The sequence below is a fragment of the Triticum urartu genome, chromosome 5, assembly GCF_003073215.2.
Source record: "Triticum urartu cultivar G1812 chromosome 5, Tu2.1, whole genome shotgun sequence".
In the NCBI taxonomy this organism is placed as follows: Eukaryota; Viridiplantae; Streptophyta; class Magnoliopsida; order Poales; family Poaceae; genus Triticum; species Triticum urartu.
In genome coordinates, this window is record NC_053026.1 from 622416792 (window position 1) to 622429663 (window position 12872).

General features: G+C 40.5%; 1 protein-coding gene across 1 annotated transcript; it reads left to right on the forward strand.

Moving 5' to 3' along the window:
• The first annotated feature begins 1998 nt into the window (after positions 1-1998).
• Positions 1999-7825, forward strand: LOC125506333 (protein ZINC INDUCED FACILITATOR-LIKE 1-like). Its single transcript, XM_048671176.1, has 17 exons — positions 1999-2227; positions 2585-2625; positions 3122-3182; positions 3372-3474; positions 3556-3658; positions 3770-3823; positions 3942-4004; positions 4096-4145; positions 4228-4303; positions 4896-5075; positions 5151-5238; positions 6056-6141; positions 6225-6332; positions 6578-6622; positions 6704-6792; positions 7380-7423; positions 7574-7825. Exons 1-17 carry the CDS (start codon positions 2044-2046, stop codon positions 7675-7677), a joined length of 1479 nt encoding a protein of 492 aa, XP_048527133.1. The 5' UTR covers positions 1999-2043; the 3' UTR covers positions 7678-7825.
• Positions 7826-12872: the final 5047 nt, after the last annotated feature.

Here is a 12872-nt window from a genome sequence, read left to right on the forward strand (position 1 = left end):
TGCAAAGCTTTTGCCTTCGTTTAAAAAAAAAGCTTTCCAAACTGTCTGCTCTAGCCGCTAGCTAGCTACCTGTTGGTGAATAAAGCAGCACGTCAGCCGTGCGATCTTTTTCTACTCCCTCCGTTCGCAAATACTTGTCGGAGAAACGAATGTATCTAGACGTATTTTAGTTCTAGACACATCCATTTTTATTCATTTCTACGACAAGTAATTCCGGACGGAGGGAATACTTTTTTGCGCTGAAATTGCATGCATAAGCACCAGGTAGTAAGCAGCATTGTTTAGCTCGGTTAAACTCTAAACTACTCCTGCCATTCCTTATAAGTTTTTTTTAGAGATTTCAATATGCACTATATACGAAGCAAAATAAGTGAATCTACACTTAAAAATATGTCCATATACATTCGTATGTCTTATATTTAAGAACGAAGAAAGTAATTAATTAGCACTGGCTAGCTAGCTAGCTACTCTTGCCGGCCGGCCGGGCAGCCATACGCAGATATACACTTGTCTTTCACAGTTTGAGGGCCGTCGGGAAAGAGGTAGTATATCTTATATGTGTATTGATCAAGATAAGTGGTTGGTGTGGCAATGTTCATGCTGCCTCCGGAGAAATAAACATGAAATTGGTTTGATTTTTTTTCAGAACAAGAAACTGATTTTGATTTGACCTCTGTTTCTGATCCTATATGCATCAGCACTGACGTACGTAGACACACGACCACTGCCCAGCCAAACTAGCTTAAATCTGGTCCGTGTGATTAGCCAACAAATTCGGCAACCTAAATGAGTCCATATATCAACTCCACGTACGTGTCACCCTTTTCGTCGGTCCTAAATGGTATATAGGGAGTTACTTTCAAGGAAGGATTGTTTAGACTAACCTGGTTGAAAGCTGATGATTATTAGTTAAAAAAGCAGCGAGCGCTGATTTTCATTGATGTAGAAGAAGTAGAGTTTGGTTACAAAGGTCAAACTGGAAGCAGAAAATAAACCCTGGCGCTGGGTACCATGGAATTAATAGACACTGGCCAGCTGCTAACAGAGCGATTAATGAAGGGAATCCACGAGGTATGACAAACATTGGCATTGACATTCATCCAAAGCCAATCAATGAACCGTGAGAAAGTTGAGCATAATAGCATGGTTAATAGTATAGTCAACTGCTGGCTATATGATATTGTCATGTCATATATAACTACTACTTATAGCTACTTATACAATAAAGTTAGCTATAAGGTTGTCTACAAGAGAGAACGGACGTTTGGCTCTCGGCCTTCATGAAGGCCTTTATTTAAAAAAAAGTCAGAATTCAAACTTGTTGGTTTAAAAAAATCTGAAAAAATTTGTGCAAGTAAATAATGATGTTATGTGTATGTGTGGAAAATTTCATGATGAAATACGCTGAAATGTGACCTGTACAAAAAAGACAAATTCATTACCTGAGAGGATGAATAATATCGTGTGTTAAAAAGCCTCAGATTTGTCTTTTTTGCATAGGTCTCATTTCAACGTATTTTTCCCTAAAAATTTACACACATGTGTGTTATGCCTCCATGTAAATCTGTATTTTTTTCAGATTTTTTTAAGACATAGAAAATATGAAGCGTGACAATACAAGTACGCACTCTGTAAAGGAATATAAGATTGTTTAGATCACTATAGAGTGAGTAGCAATGAATATATATCGCTAGCTCAATTGAAAACTTACTCTTTTTCTGCCCCCCCCCTCTCTCTTGCACTACCGCCTGCATGCATGTGATGTTATATTACTCCATTTTTGTTATGTTACTTTCTTTACCGCTCGATCGATCGATCCATAGTTTCCCTCGTGTGTCAGCCTGAGACCGACAGCCAGCGCGCTGAGAACAAATCTCATCTCACTGAAAAGCGGCAAACTTTTTGCTGCCCACGGCGACAGAGACGCATTTGCACGGCTTGGTAGCTACCTAGGCTATATAACATCACAGCATAGTGTCATGTACTCTGAAGCTACTGGCGGTGCAGTTAGTTAATCAACTGATTATTTAGAACCAGCTAGCAATGGGCGAAACTACCAGAAACAGGCACGGCAACGACAATGACGACGCGACGGCGCCGCCCTCGCTGCCGGAGACGGTGTACTACGAGGGGTGCCCCGGCTGCGCCATGGAGCGCAAGAAGGAGAACAGCACGGGCACGCCCTACAAGGAGTTTTTCTACGTCGGGGTCACCACCCTCGCCTCCGGTGCGTCACTACTCTACATCTAGACTAGATAGTGTCGTCGCTCTACCCAAGTAGTATGGGATACGTACATTTTAAAAATTCCATATATGCGTTAGAAAAGATCATAACTGTTCCGCATTTTAGATTTGGAAATTATTTTTCTAAATTCATTAAACAGCGTATGATAGCAGGGATAGAACTTGGCGATATATATACGTTTGTTGTTGATTGTTTTTGAGATGATAGCTAACTACTCATTCCAAGTGGTGATTTATATGCATTTGTTCATGATAGCTAGCTAACACGTATTGGTTACATATATATTTTAGTCGTAGGCCATGTTTCTGGCAATTGACAATATCTCATTTTAAATTGCAGCTCTGCCAATATCAGCACTGTTCCCCTTCTTGTACTTCATGGTATGTTAAACATCTCACTTTGATCAGTTTAATTGGTGCCGCCATAGCTTCTTCGCATAACCCAACTAACTAAATTGCGACCTCAGTTTGCTGAACTTGACTGCTTGTAGTATATTTCTTCAGACATAATTTAGCAGATGGCAATCGATATCTCATATATACAGATATATATTGAAATGAACATTTATCACTCTTGCCACCATAGTTGTAACCATTATTAGTCACCACGGCAATAACCACTTCACTCTCATAGGTCTCACTCTGAAACATGGAACCTACTCGTTAGCATTAACTCTCATTATCTATTCGATGCATGGCTTATCGGTATACCATTATCGAACATAAAAATTCCATGGAAACATCATAAACATTGAAAAAACACAAAGGATGGGTTTTCTTTAGCTCTGAGTGAAAAAAGTCTGGGCAAACACCAATAAATCGTCACTCTTTTTTGTTTATGTGTATGCAAACTAAGTTTGACCTTTCTTGACAATAGATACAAGATATGCATGTGGCAAAGAACGAGGAAGACATTGGTGTGTATGCCGGTCTTCTTGGTAAGAAAGTTAAAACTCATTGAATTAACGACATGTAAAAAGTTCCAACATATTCCTGTGGCTCTTCTTTCAAATATACACATATATGTTGATGTCTATGTGCATCACAATGATGCAGAGACCAGGGGTACGTTCTAACCTCCTTTCCGGAATAAAAAAATATGGTATGCTGATGTCCATGTTGTATAGGTGCATCTTACATGATTGGCAGATGTTTTGCCTCGCTGTTTTGGGGTGTGGTGGCAGATCGTATTGGGAGAAAACCTATCATTGCATTCTCCATGTTCTCAGTGTGAGCAAACTTTCCTGCTGTAATAAATATACTCAGTAGCTTTTACGTGGCTGCTTTATAAGCTCGGTAATTCTCCTTCAGGGTCATCTTTAACACTCTATTTGGACTGAGTGAAAAGTATTGGATGGCGATTGCCACAAGAATGCTCCTTGGTTCACTAAATGGCATGCTTGCCCCAATAAAGGTATCCAAGTTTGCCCAATCTAGCATCAGTTATGTCATAGAAGAACCAATATCACACATAGAAAATATATATGTGCGCATGCATCATGACTAATTTTGTTGACTTTTGCAGGCTTACTCAGTTGAAGTTTGTCGACCTGAACACCATGCTCTAGGATTATCAGTTGTAAATTAACATATAACCCTAATCTTTTACATGCATCATCATTGATATTTTTGACAGGGCTATTTAGTAGGTTAGTTCATATATGGTTGCTCTAGTTGACTTTATTCATTGGCTATAGGTAAGCACAGGTTGGGGCATAGGTCTTGTTGTCGGTCCAGCCATTGGAGGCTACTTAGCACAGGTACCTATTTGTTTATCATTTCCCATTACCAAAAAGTAATAAATATATTATATTCTATTCTAACACATTTATATTCTCATTTGCCTGTCAGCCTGCAAAGCAATATCCGAACCTATTTTCTGAGAAGTCTGTTTTTGGAAGGTATGCATGTTGTGTAAATAAGATTTATTTAATTATAACGAGTCAACTTCATGGAACTAACACTATAGGTATTTTTTTTCAGGTTTCCCTATTTGCTTCCATGCCTTTTCATTTCATTGATCGCCTTTGCTGTTCTAGTCAGCTGCATATGGCTACCGGTATGTCACGTCCCCACTAATGCTATGCCCTATAATTTTTCTTGTTCCAATAATAAGTTTCTAAATGGATTTCTCTTATTTGTCAACTTGGAGACATCAGTTTATAGTTTCCAACTCTTAGAATGTCCTTTAAGGTCATAGTTATAAGGTTTGGCACATTTTAAGCCTGAAAATATATCACGACTTCCATTACTCTCCACATCTGACCAACAGATAGGCCACATGTCCTTCTTAATCACATGCATTCGCCTGTAATTGAAAAGGCAACATTTGTACTTCAGATCAAACTAAAAACTGTTGAAGTGTTAGATGGCTTAATTAGGGTCTAACATGATGAGGGACACAAAAACAATTCTCCACAATAAATATTTACATTGGTTTTTACATTAGGCATGCATTCTTTTTATTTTTAGGGAAAGAGGATAAAATTAAATGAAGACAAGCCAAATGGCAAGCTATGTGTCAATTGTTGAACTCTACATTTGCAACCGGTCTCTAATAAATTATTGCTCTGTTATCTCTATTTACTTAATGAGGGTATATCATTTATATGTGACTAAAAATATATCATATTCCCAATATTTTCTACCAGGAGACACTTCATATGCATAAAAACTTAGAAAGGGAAATAGAAATGTCTGGTGATTTAGGAGTTGCTACCCATAGAGAAGTTCCACATTCAGAGAAGAAGAGTCTATATAAGAACTGGCCATTGATGTCTTCTATAATTGCATATTGTGTTTTCACCCTTCATGATACGGCATACAGTGAGGTAACTAGTATTCACATTCCGCTTACAACATAAAAACTAATGAATAAATAAGTAATATATATGTTTTTGTATCAGATATTTTCCTTGTGGGCTGTTAGTAACAAGAAATATGGCGGACTAAGCTTTTCATCTAAAGATGTCGGCCAAGTTCTTGCGGCTTCAGGTATAAGTTATAACCCCAGTAGTGTATATAATCTTATTGAACAACTCTTACATTTAACCTTTTTAATTTATGCAGTTGAGTTCAACTACAACTACTATTAAATGTGCACCACAATATTATGATTGCCTCTAGGATGTTCATAATTATGGAACATTCTGCCATGTATCAGTTTGAAACATGATATTATAGTCAATGAAAAAGAAAAAAAAACTAGATTACTTTTAACCCTAAAACTTTCAAACAGTCCCAAGGGAACCCTAAGTTCACTGAACAATTTGGACCTACACTGACTTCAATGTGGTTTGATGCGGTGTCCACGTGAAGCTGGTTATACTGATGTGGTTGCCACATAGATACGACGAGAAAGTTCGATAATAGTGTGAGGGTGAGGGTGAAAGTATGACAGACGGAGGAGAAGAGAGAAAATAAATTGTTGGTATCAAATATCAGCCCAAGCCCCTTCTCTTTTTAATTTAATTTTGTTATTTTTGAACTTGACTGCAACATAGCCATACATGGCTTGCAGGACCCATTTGCATAAGACCGTTTTAGATAACTGGAACAACTCGAAAACCATACAAGGTTTCACAAGTGAACTATTTGTAAATTCAAGATTTGTTTTTGGTTGTTTGAAAGTTGTGGGACCAAAACGCACTTGGAGCAAAGTTAAGGGTCCAAAATGTAGAGTTCCTAATAATCAAACTAGTTCTACTACTACATGCTACCCATTTTGGACCATTTTGTCTTACTAGTTAAATTCTCGTGGTGTATTATGATCATACAAAACCTTGAATATTAATTTCACATTTGATGTCAGGTGCCGGTCTTCTTTTGTATCAAATATTTGTTTATAGGCATGTCCACAAATATCTTGGATCTATCATTTCATCTCGTATTGCAGCTGTGAGTAGCTGAGCTATTTCCTATGGATCTCACATTTCTTATACATATCCTTTTATTCTAACAATTTCACATGCCCATTACAGGTCCTATCCATACCACTTCTTGCTACTTACCCTTTCATGACACACCTATCAGGGACCAGACTCGGACTAGCTATTTATTGCGCTGCTGTTATGAAGGGTGCTTTTGCTGTAAGCGCCAGCAATTACATCTCCTCATCACAAACATGACTTTATTTATTTCAAACATCACACCATGCATGTTGTATTGATTTTGAGCAATGGGATTGAAAAATGCCAGAAGGTTTACATTATGGTCTAGGATATAAACATAATTGGTCATAATGAAACAAATACAAACATAGAAGTTATTTTATTTTATTTTTATACAGCAATAACATTCTTTCTAACATTACAACTTTGAATTTTTTTATCAGACAACTATCTTAACGGGAACTTGTATTTTGCAAAATAGTGCTGTGGTAAGTATCAAGTCAACCTGTGGGACATTTATATTCTCAATTGGTACTGAAGTTAGCTAACTCGGTTTACTGAAATGACAGTCACAAAATCAAAGAGGTGCTGCAAATGGAATATCTACTACTGCAATGTCCCTTTTCAAGGCTATTGCTCCAGCCGGAGCAGGTGTTCTGTGAGTATTGTTGTAAACGATCAAAATATCTTTTGAACGCAATCAATATGCTAACATGTAAAAGACATATAGCATGTGAACCCAGTGAATCTTGATGGAGCTTCACAAAGAACTACTCCCTCTTTAAAAAATATAAGGTGTATTAGTTTTTTCAAAAGTCAAACATGTGCATGTTTGACCAAGTTTTTAGAAAAAAATCAATATCTACAATACCAAATTGTATCAACACGTCCATCACGAAAAGTATTTTCGTATTTTATTTATTTTGTATTGTAGATGTAGATATTTTATTCTACAATCTTGCATCAAAATTGATACACCTTACATTCTAAAATGAAGATAGTAGTTCCTTGATCCAATAGGACACAAGAGTGTACTCTAAAATATATTAACACATTGGCAATTATACTAAAGTTCAGAGTTGTGTTCGGTAAAAATAAATAAAGGCCATAGCTAAATTAAAACCATATGGTCACTAGTACGCCGACACATCTTTTATAACATTTCTTGGTATTAGGTTCATATGCACACATAATGTATGGATATATATAATCTATAACATATGTTTTGGAAAATTTCAAATGTAGGTTCTCATGGGCCCAAAAGCGCCAACATGCCGCTTTCTTTCCAGGTATGTTTTTAATTTATTAGTTACATTCTTATTTTAGTAACATCGGCTATTTGTTAAAAAAGCTTGCCCCATGTAGTAAACGTGCAATTAATCAATATGGGTACATGCCGTTGCAAAACTAACATATGATTTATTTCTTTAATCATGCAGGGGATCAAATGATATTCCTTATTTTGAATATAGTCGAAGTAATTGGGCTTGTGCTAACCTTCAAGCCATTCCTAGCAATTCCAAAACAATATGATTTCAAATAGATACTGGAACCCCCAAAGGAGTGGAACAATGGATGATGTGAAATATTAGAACGATGTTTTAGCTTGAAAAATGTGTACAAGTCCTACACAATCCTCAATCCATGTACATTATTAAAGATAAGAAATACAAATAAACACACTTCCCATCCTTAATGTAATACCTTGAACTGTGAGATATTGTGTAAACTTTTTCAGATGCAGAGGACTATTTTACTTGCCTGCATCATGTGCAATTGCCCTCTTGCAACCATTATTCCGCTTTCTCCCACTAAACATAAATTAGTTTCACTATCTGTCCTAAGTAAATACGTGAAACAAAAACGTCACCTGCTTATCTTCTTTTAAGCAAGATGGAGTTGTGATAATTATGAAAAAAAGAAAAGTTCACATAAGATTACCCAAGTAAATGTCCTATGGGGTATAGAAAGGGCAATCACCATACAAGAATGACGAAAAGTAGTATTTTGCAAAACACGTAAGCTCAAGAAAATACCATGAGTGAAGGAGGCATACAAAAATCGTCCATGAATAGCAATGCCAATTCTGATGCCTATCAACATCCTTTTCTATGAAAATGAAGCTACAACATTGTTTTGTCTTTCAACTCATCTGAAGTTGCCAAGCCTTACAGCCTTGACATGAGGAAAAATAACAACATTCATTGTTTCAATTAGTAAACTATAAACTATAATGCTAGGAGCCTAGGAGTTTCTATAAACCACCAACTATCATGTAAGAACGTATGCAAAGGATTAACGACAAGGCATGACAAAACCATACCTCTGAACTCTCAAACATAGCTCATGGAAGTTGAGGCTTGATCTTTTTAGTACACTCTAGGCTCATAATTCGGGGATGAGACACGCTACCAACCATATAACTTTCCAGTTGTTAAAGAAACCGATGAAGATTGTTGATTGTTCATACCACGGCACTATCGATGCCATGAAGAAAGTGAGCACAGTCAATTTTGTGTTCTGTCAGAATTTGCCTTCAGTAGCAAGTTCAATAGAGATGGCCTTAATTACCTTCAACTTGAAAATGCTAATAATTTCAAACATCGAAATATATTTCCACTAGGTGTATTTCCACTATGCAGATTCTATAGAGCTTGCATGGGAGAGACAGAGAGAAAAGCAAGAAAACATTTAGAACCAACCTTTTTTTAACATGGCCAACCCCCTTTCCATCAATCATAATGGAAATGTTGTAGGCCCGGAGTTTTAATAGGGACGTTAAGGAAGGAAAACGAGTCCAACACACCGCGAGAAAACCCACTATGCATGCCCATCATCGGGATGTACACTATGGGGATAAAAACTAGACAACACCAAAACTAAGAAACTAGTCCTATTACAAGAAAGAGGATAATTCAAGCAAGGTTCAGACTTAAGCCAACCAACATATATGGGTCACACAGACCAAACACAGAAAATAATATCCAAAATATCTACACCAGGAATCACCAAGCAGACTTCACTCCCCCCAATAGGCCATTGAGCCACCTCGTAGATCCTCTTTAAGTTCATCATGTTGGAGCAAAGAAGCTCTGCCCCCGTCCTGAGCACCTTATTGTCACCCTACTTCTGAAGACCTGCCCAGCAAATAAGAAAAGAGCAAGCAGAGAACAAAATCTCAAATGGGGTATTTATCATTTTCTACTCGAAGGTAGCTCAGTTTCGAGCATTCCATATGGCCCAAGAAATAGCCGCCAGGCCAACAATATAGAATTTTTCCCGACCAAGTAGAAAAGAATAACACTAAGAATAATATTGCCAATGATTATTAGGACATCAATCAAGAACAACTCTAACCGTTCTCCTGAGAACACAAGCAAACGAGAAAGTAAACAAAGGATGATGATAATACTCTACATCTTTGAAAAATGAACATGCCATTTTCTTTACTTCATGACCTTCCTTATCAAAAAAAACATCTAGTAACATTTTCCATGAAAAATATGATTTTTCATAGGTAACTTTGCGTCCCAACTCCATTTATAACTACAAGCACTAAGAGGCTTATCTAACCATTTATACATGGACTTGATAGAGTAGTTAGCATTATTAGTGATACCCCAATACAAAGTGTCTCCTTCAACATTGGGTTCTAGGTTACCAATGCAAGTTATAACTTCTTGACATTAGCAAGCAAGCTCATGACTCAATCTTCTCTAAATAAGGAATCTATATCGACTCGACTAACTTGATTGACAGTACAATCTTGACAAGTACAAATGCCAAAAAGCTGAGGGTATTTTTCACTGATCCACATCACATCCAAAAAGCTAGGCATATTTATTAAAAATATTAGCATCCCCACAAACAATGAGGATTTCACTTTTCTGAAAGTTAACTATCAACCCAGACATCATTTCAAACATGAAAAGGAGCATCTTCAGGTTGATAGCTTTACCAAAATCATGTTCTAAACAGATAATGTTATTGTAAGCGTCGTAAAGAACCATGATGCCATTAGGAATAAGGTCAGGGTCTGTTGGGGATATAACTATTTGAGTAAGCTGCCAGGAGGGGCCGGGTTATGCAAATAGGACTCATCGTAAAGGAAGCCCAAGACCCAGCGTGAGGATGGCGGTTCGTAGAGCTTAAGGCCCATAGAGACAAACCACCGTAATGGCATGACTTGTAACATAAGGTAGAGGTAACTAGTCACCGAGCCGGACACTGTTTATGAGCCGGCCGGAACTCTGTAGGCCGGAGGGCGTCAACCCGTGTATATAAGGGAACGACCCGCCGGCGGCTTAGGGCAGGAAACGACCAATCGAGAACCAGGCATAGCGTATCTCTCTCCCTGGTCATCGAAACCTCAAGCAATACCAACCCAACTAGACGTAGGCCTTCCTTCACCGCAAGGGGCTGAAGTAGTATAAACCTCACGTGTCCTTTGTCCCGATTAACCCCTTTATGATTCCTAGTTGCGATGGCTCCACGATTAAGTCCTTGCAAGAGGACATCTGCCGTGACAATTCCACGACAGTTGGCGCCCACCGTGGGGCCAGCGCACGGTGGATTTGAGTTCTTGAAGGGCAGCTTCGAAGGGCTCAAGGGATACGCAGTTGGCCGGATGACCAAGAGTCGTCGCGGCAAGATCTACATCGACGACGAAGGCTGGGGCCCCGACGCCGGCTCAATTGAGTACGGGTACCGGGTCCCCTTTGGCGGAATTCACGTCTTCATCGGCCAGATTGGCGAGCCGGGCCTTGAGCCGGACAGCTGCACCGACCTCGTCGAGACGGCTTAGCGTGCGAAACCCGCCCGAGCTCAACCCGTCATGAAGCGTGCCTTTGTGGGTTGCATCCACGGAGGTGAACTTTATGAAGGATCTGAAGGTGATGGTGAGCCGGCCGTCCTCTCTGACGGTGATTGTCCACCGGCTCAACAGATTCGCTGTATCAAGTTCAAGATGGTGTGCTTGGGGGCTGTTCCGATGGCAGCACTATTCCGGACCCCTCAGAGTCGCCAAACTGGGCAGGAGTCTTCATGGCTGGTACTCAACCCGGCCAAAATTCTACGGCTTCAGCAGCGATAACGTCCGGGTTAGGAGCAGCCGGGGCAGGAGGCCCTGTGCGCTCACCGGCTCAGGTACTGATGGATCTCATGGATAAGCTTACGGCCTTGTTAACTGCTACAGTCGTCCCTGCGAACCAATCTAAGCATGAGGCGGAGGTGGCACAGGTTCGCGATGAGATCGCCCGGGCCAAGGAAACCTTAGCAGCTGAAGATACTAGATTAACCACAGAGCGGGCGGCTTTGAACGCACGGGCGCAGCAACTTCAGGCAGAGGCCTTTCAGCTCACGTTGAGCTTAAACGCATCTAATGAGGTAATGAGGAGGAGACATCAGAAAACTCAGTCCCGTTTACCTCAGATTTATGATCCTCGGAATCTCTTTGCTACACCCGGGGCCGGCCCAAGTAACCCGCCAGGTGCAAATCAGTTTATGACATCCGGAGCGGGAGGCCCAGTCCAGCCTCCGGTGACGGCGCCTCTTCACGGCAATATGGCACCGCCCCATCACGTACCGATACCACAGGGTCACTTCTCCAACCCCATGGAGAACTTAATTGCAGCATCAACATGTTTGGCGGCTCTCCCAGTAGATGGTGATGATCCAACAGTGGTGGAAACCCGAAGGATCAGGGAACTTGTCCAAACAGCCCTGGCTCAGCAAGAGACCTACTCCTACATCCGGGACAGAATTCACTCAACTCCTCCGCCTTGGTTAGCTCCGCCTCGTCAAAACCGGAACCCGAGTTACAGTAGACATATGGAGTCAGAGGCCTTGTCAAGTAGCGCTCAGCGCCGGAACCAGCCCGACGGGTATAACCCGGTTCAGGATCGGATACGTCAGGAGGACGAACGGGCGGCTCAGCTAGCGGCTCAGCTAGCAGCCCAACAGGACTCACTGGCTTATCCGACGAATTCCGTTGAGGCGTGTATTGCTACTAGAACCGGAGGAGTTCCTTGTCTGGTACCCGCTCTACGTAATGTACGTCTGCCCAAGGATTTCAAGGGACCTCGAAAGGTGCCGAATTATACGGCCGATTTACAGCCTGGGCATGGATTGAAAGTTACGAGATGGCCATGGAGCTGCTGGAGGTTAGTGATGAAGCGATGGCTAAATACTTCACCATGATGTTGGACGGAACGGCCCGTTCTTGGTTAAAGGGTTTGCCACCCAATTCCATTAGTTCATGGGCGGAGCTAAAGGCCCGTTTCATCCAGAACTTCAAGGACAATTGCAAACAGTCTATGTCGATTGTGGACCTGAAAAATTGTAAGCAAGAGGAAGGTGAATCTATGACTCATTGGGTGCACCTGAGGAGAAGCCCGATAATACTTATTAGACTATTCACTTTAATGGGTCCAGACAGTTGGAAGGCTCGGGGGCTGGAGTCGTGTTAACTTCCCTCGAGGTGACAAATTTTGTTATGTGCTCCGGCTTATGTTTCCTTGTACTAACAATGCAGTTGAGTACGAGGCCCTCCTCCATGGTCTTCGGATGGCCAAAGAGATGAACTTGAGCCGGGTAAGATGCTTGGGAGACTCATACCTTGTGGCTCAACAGGTGTCAGGCAAGTGGGACTCTAAAGATCCCCTTATGGCGGCTTACCATCGTGAAGTTGATGCTGTGGCTGGGCATTTCAAGGGTTATGCGGTGGAACACATTGATCGA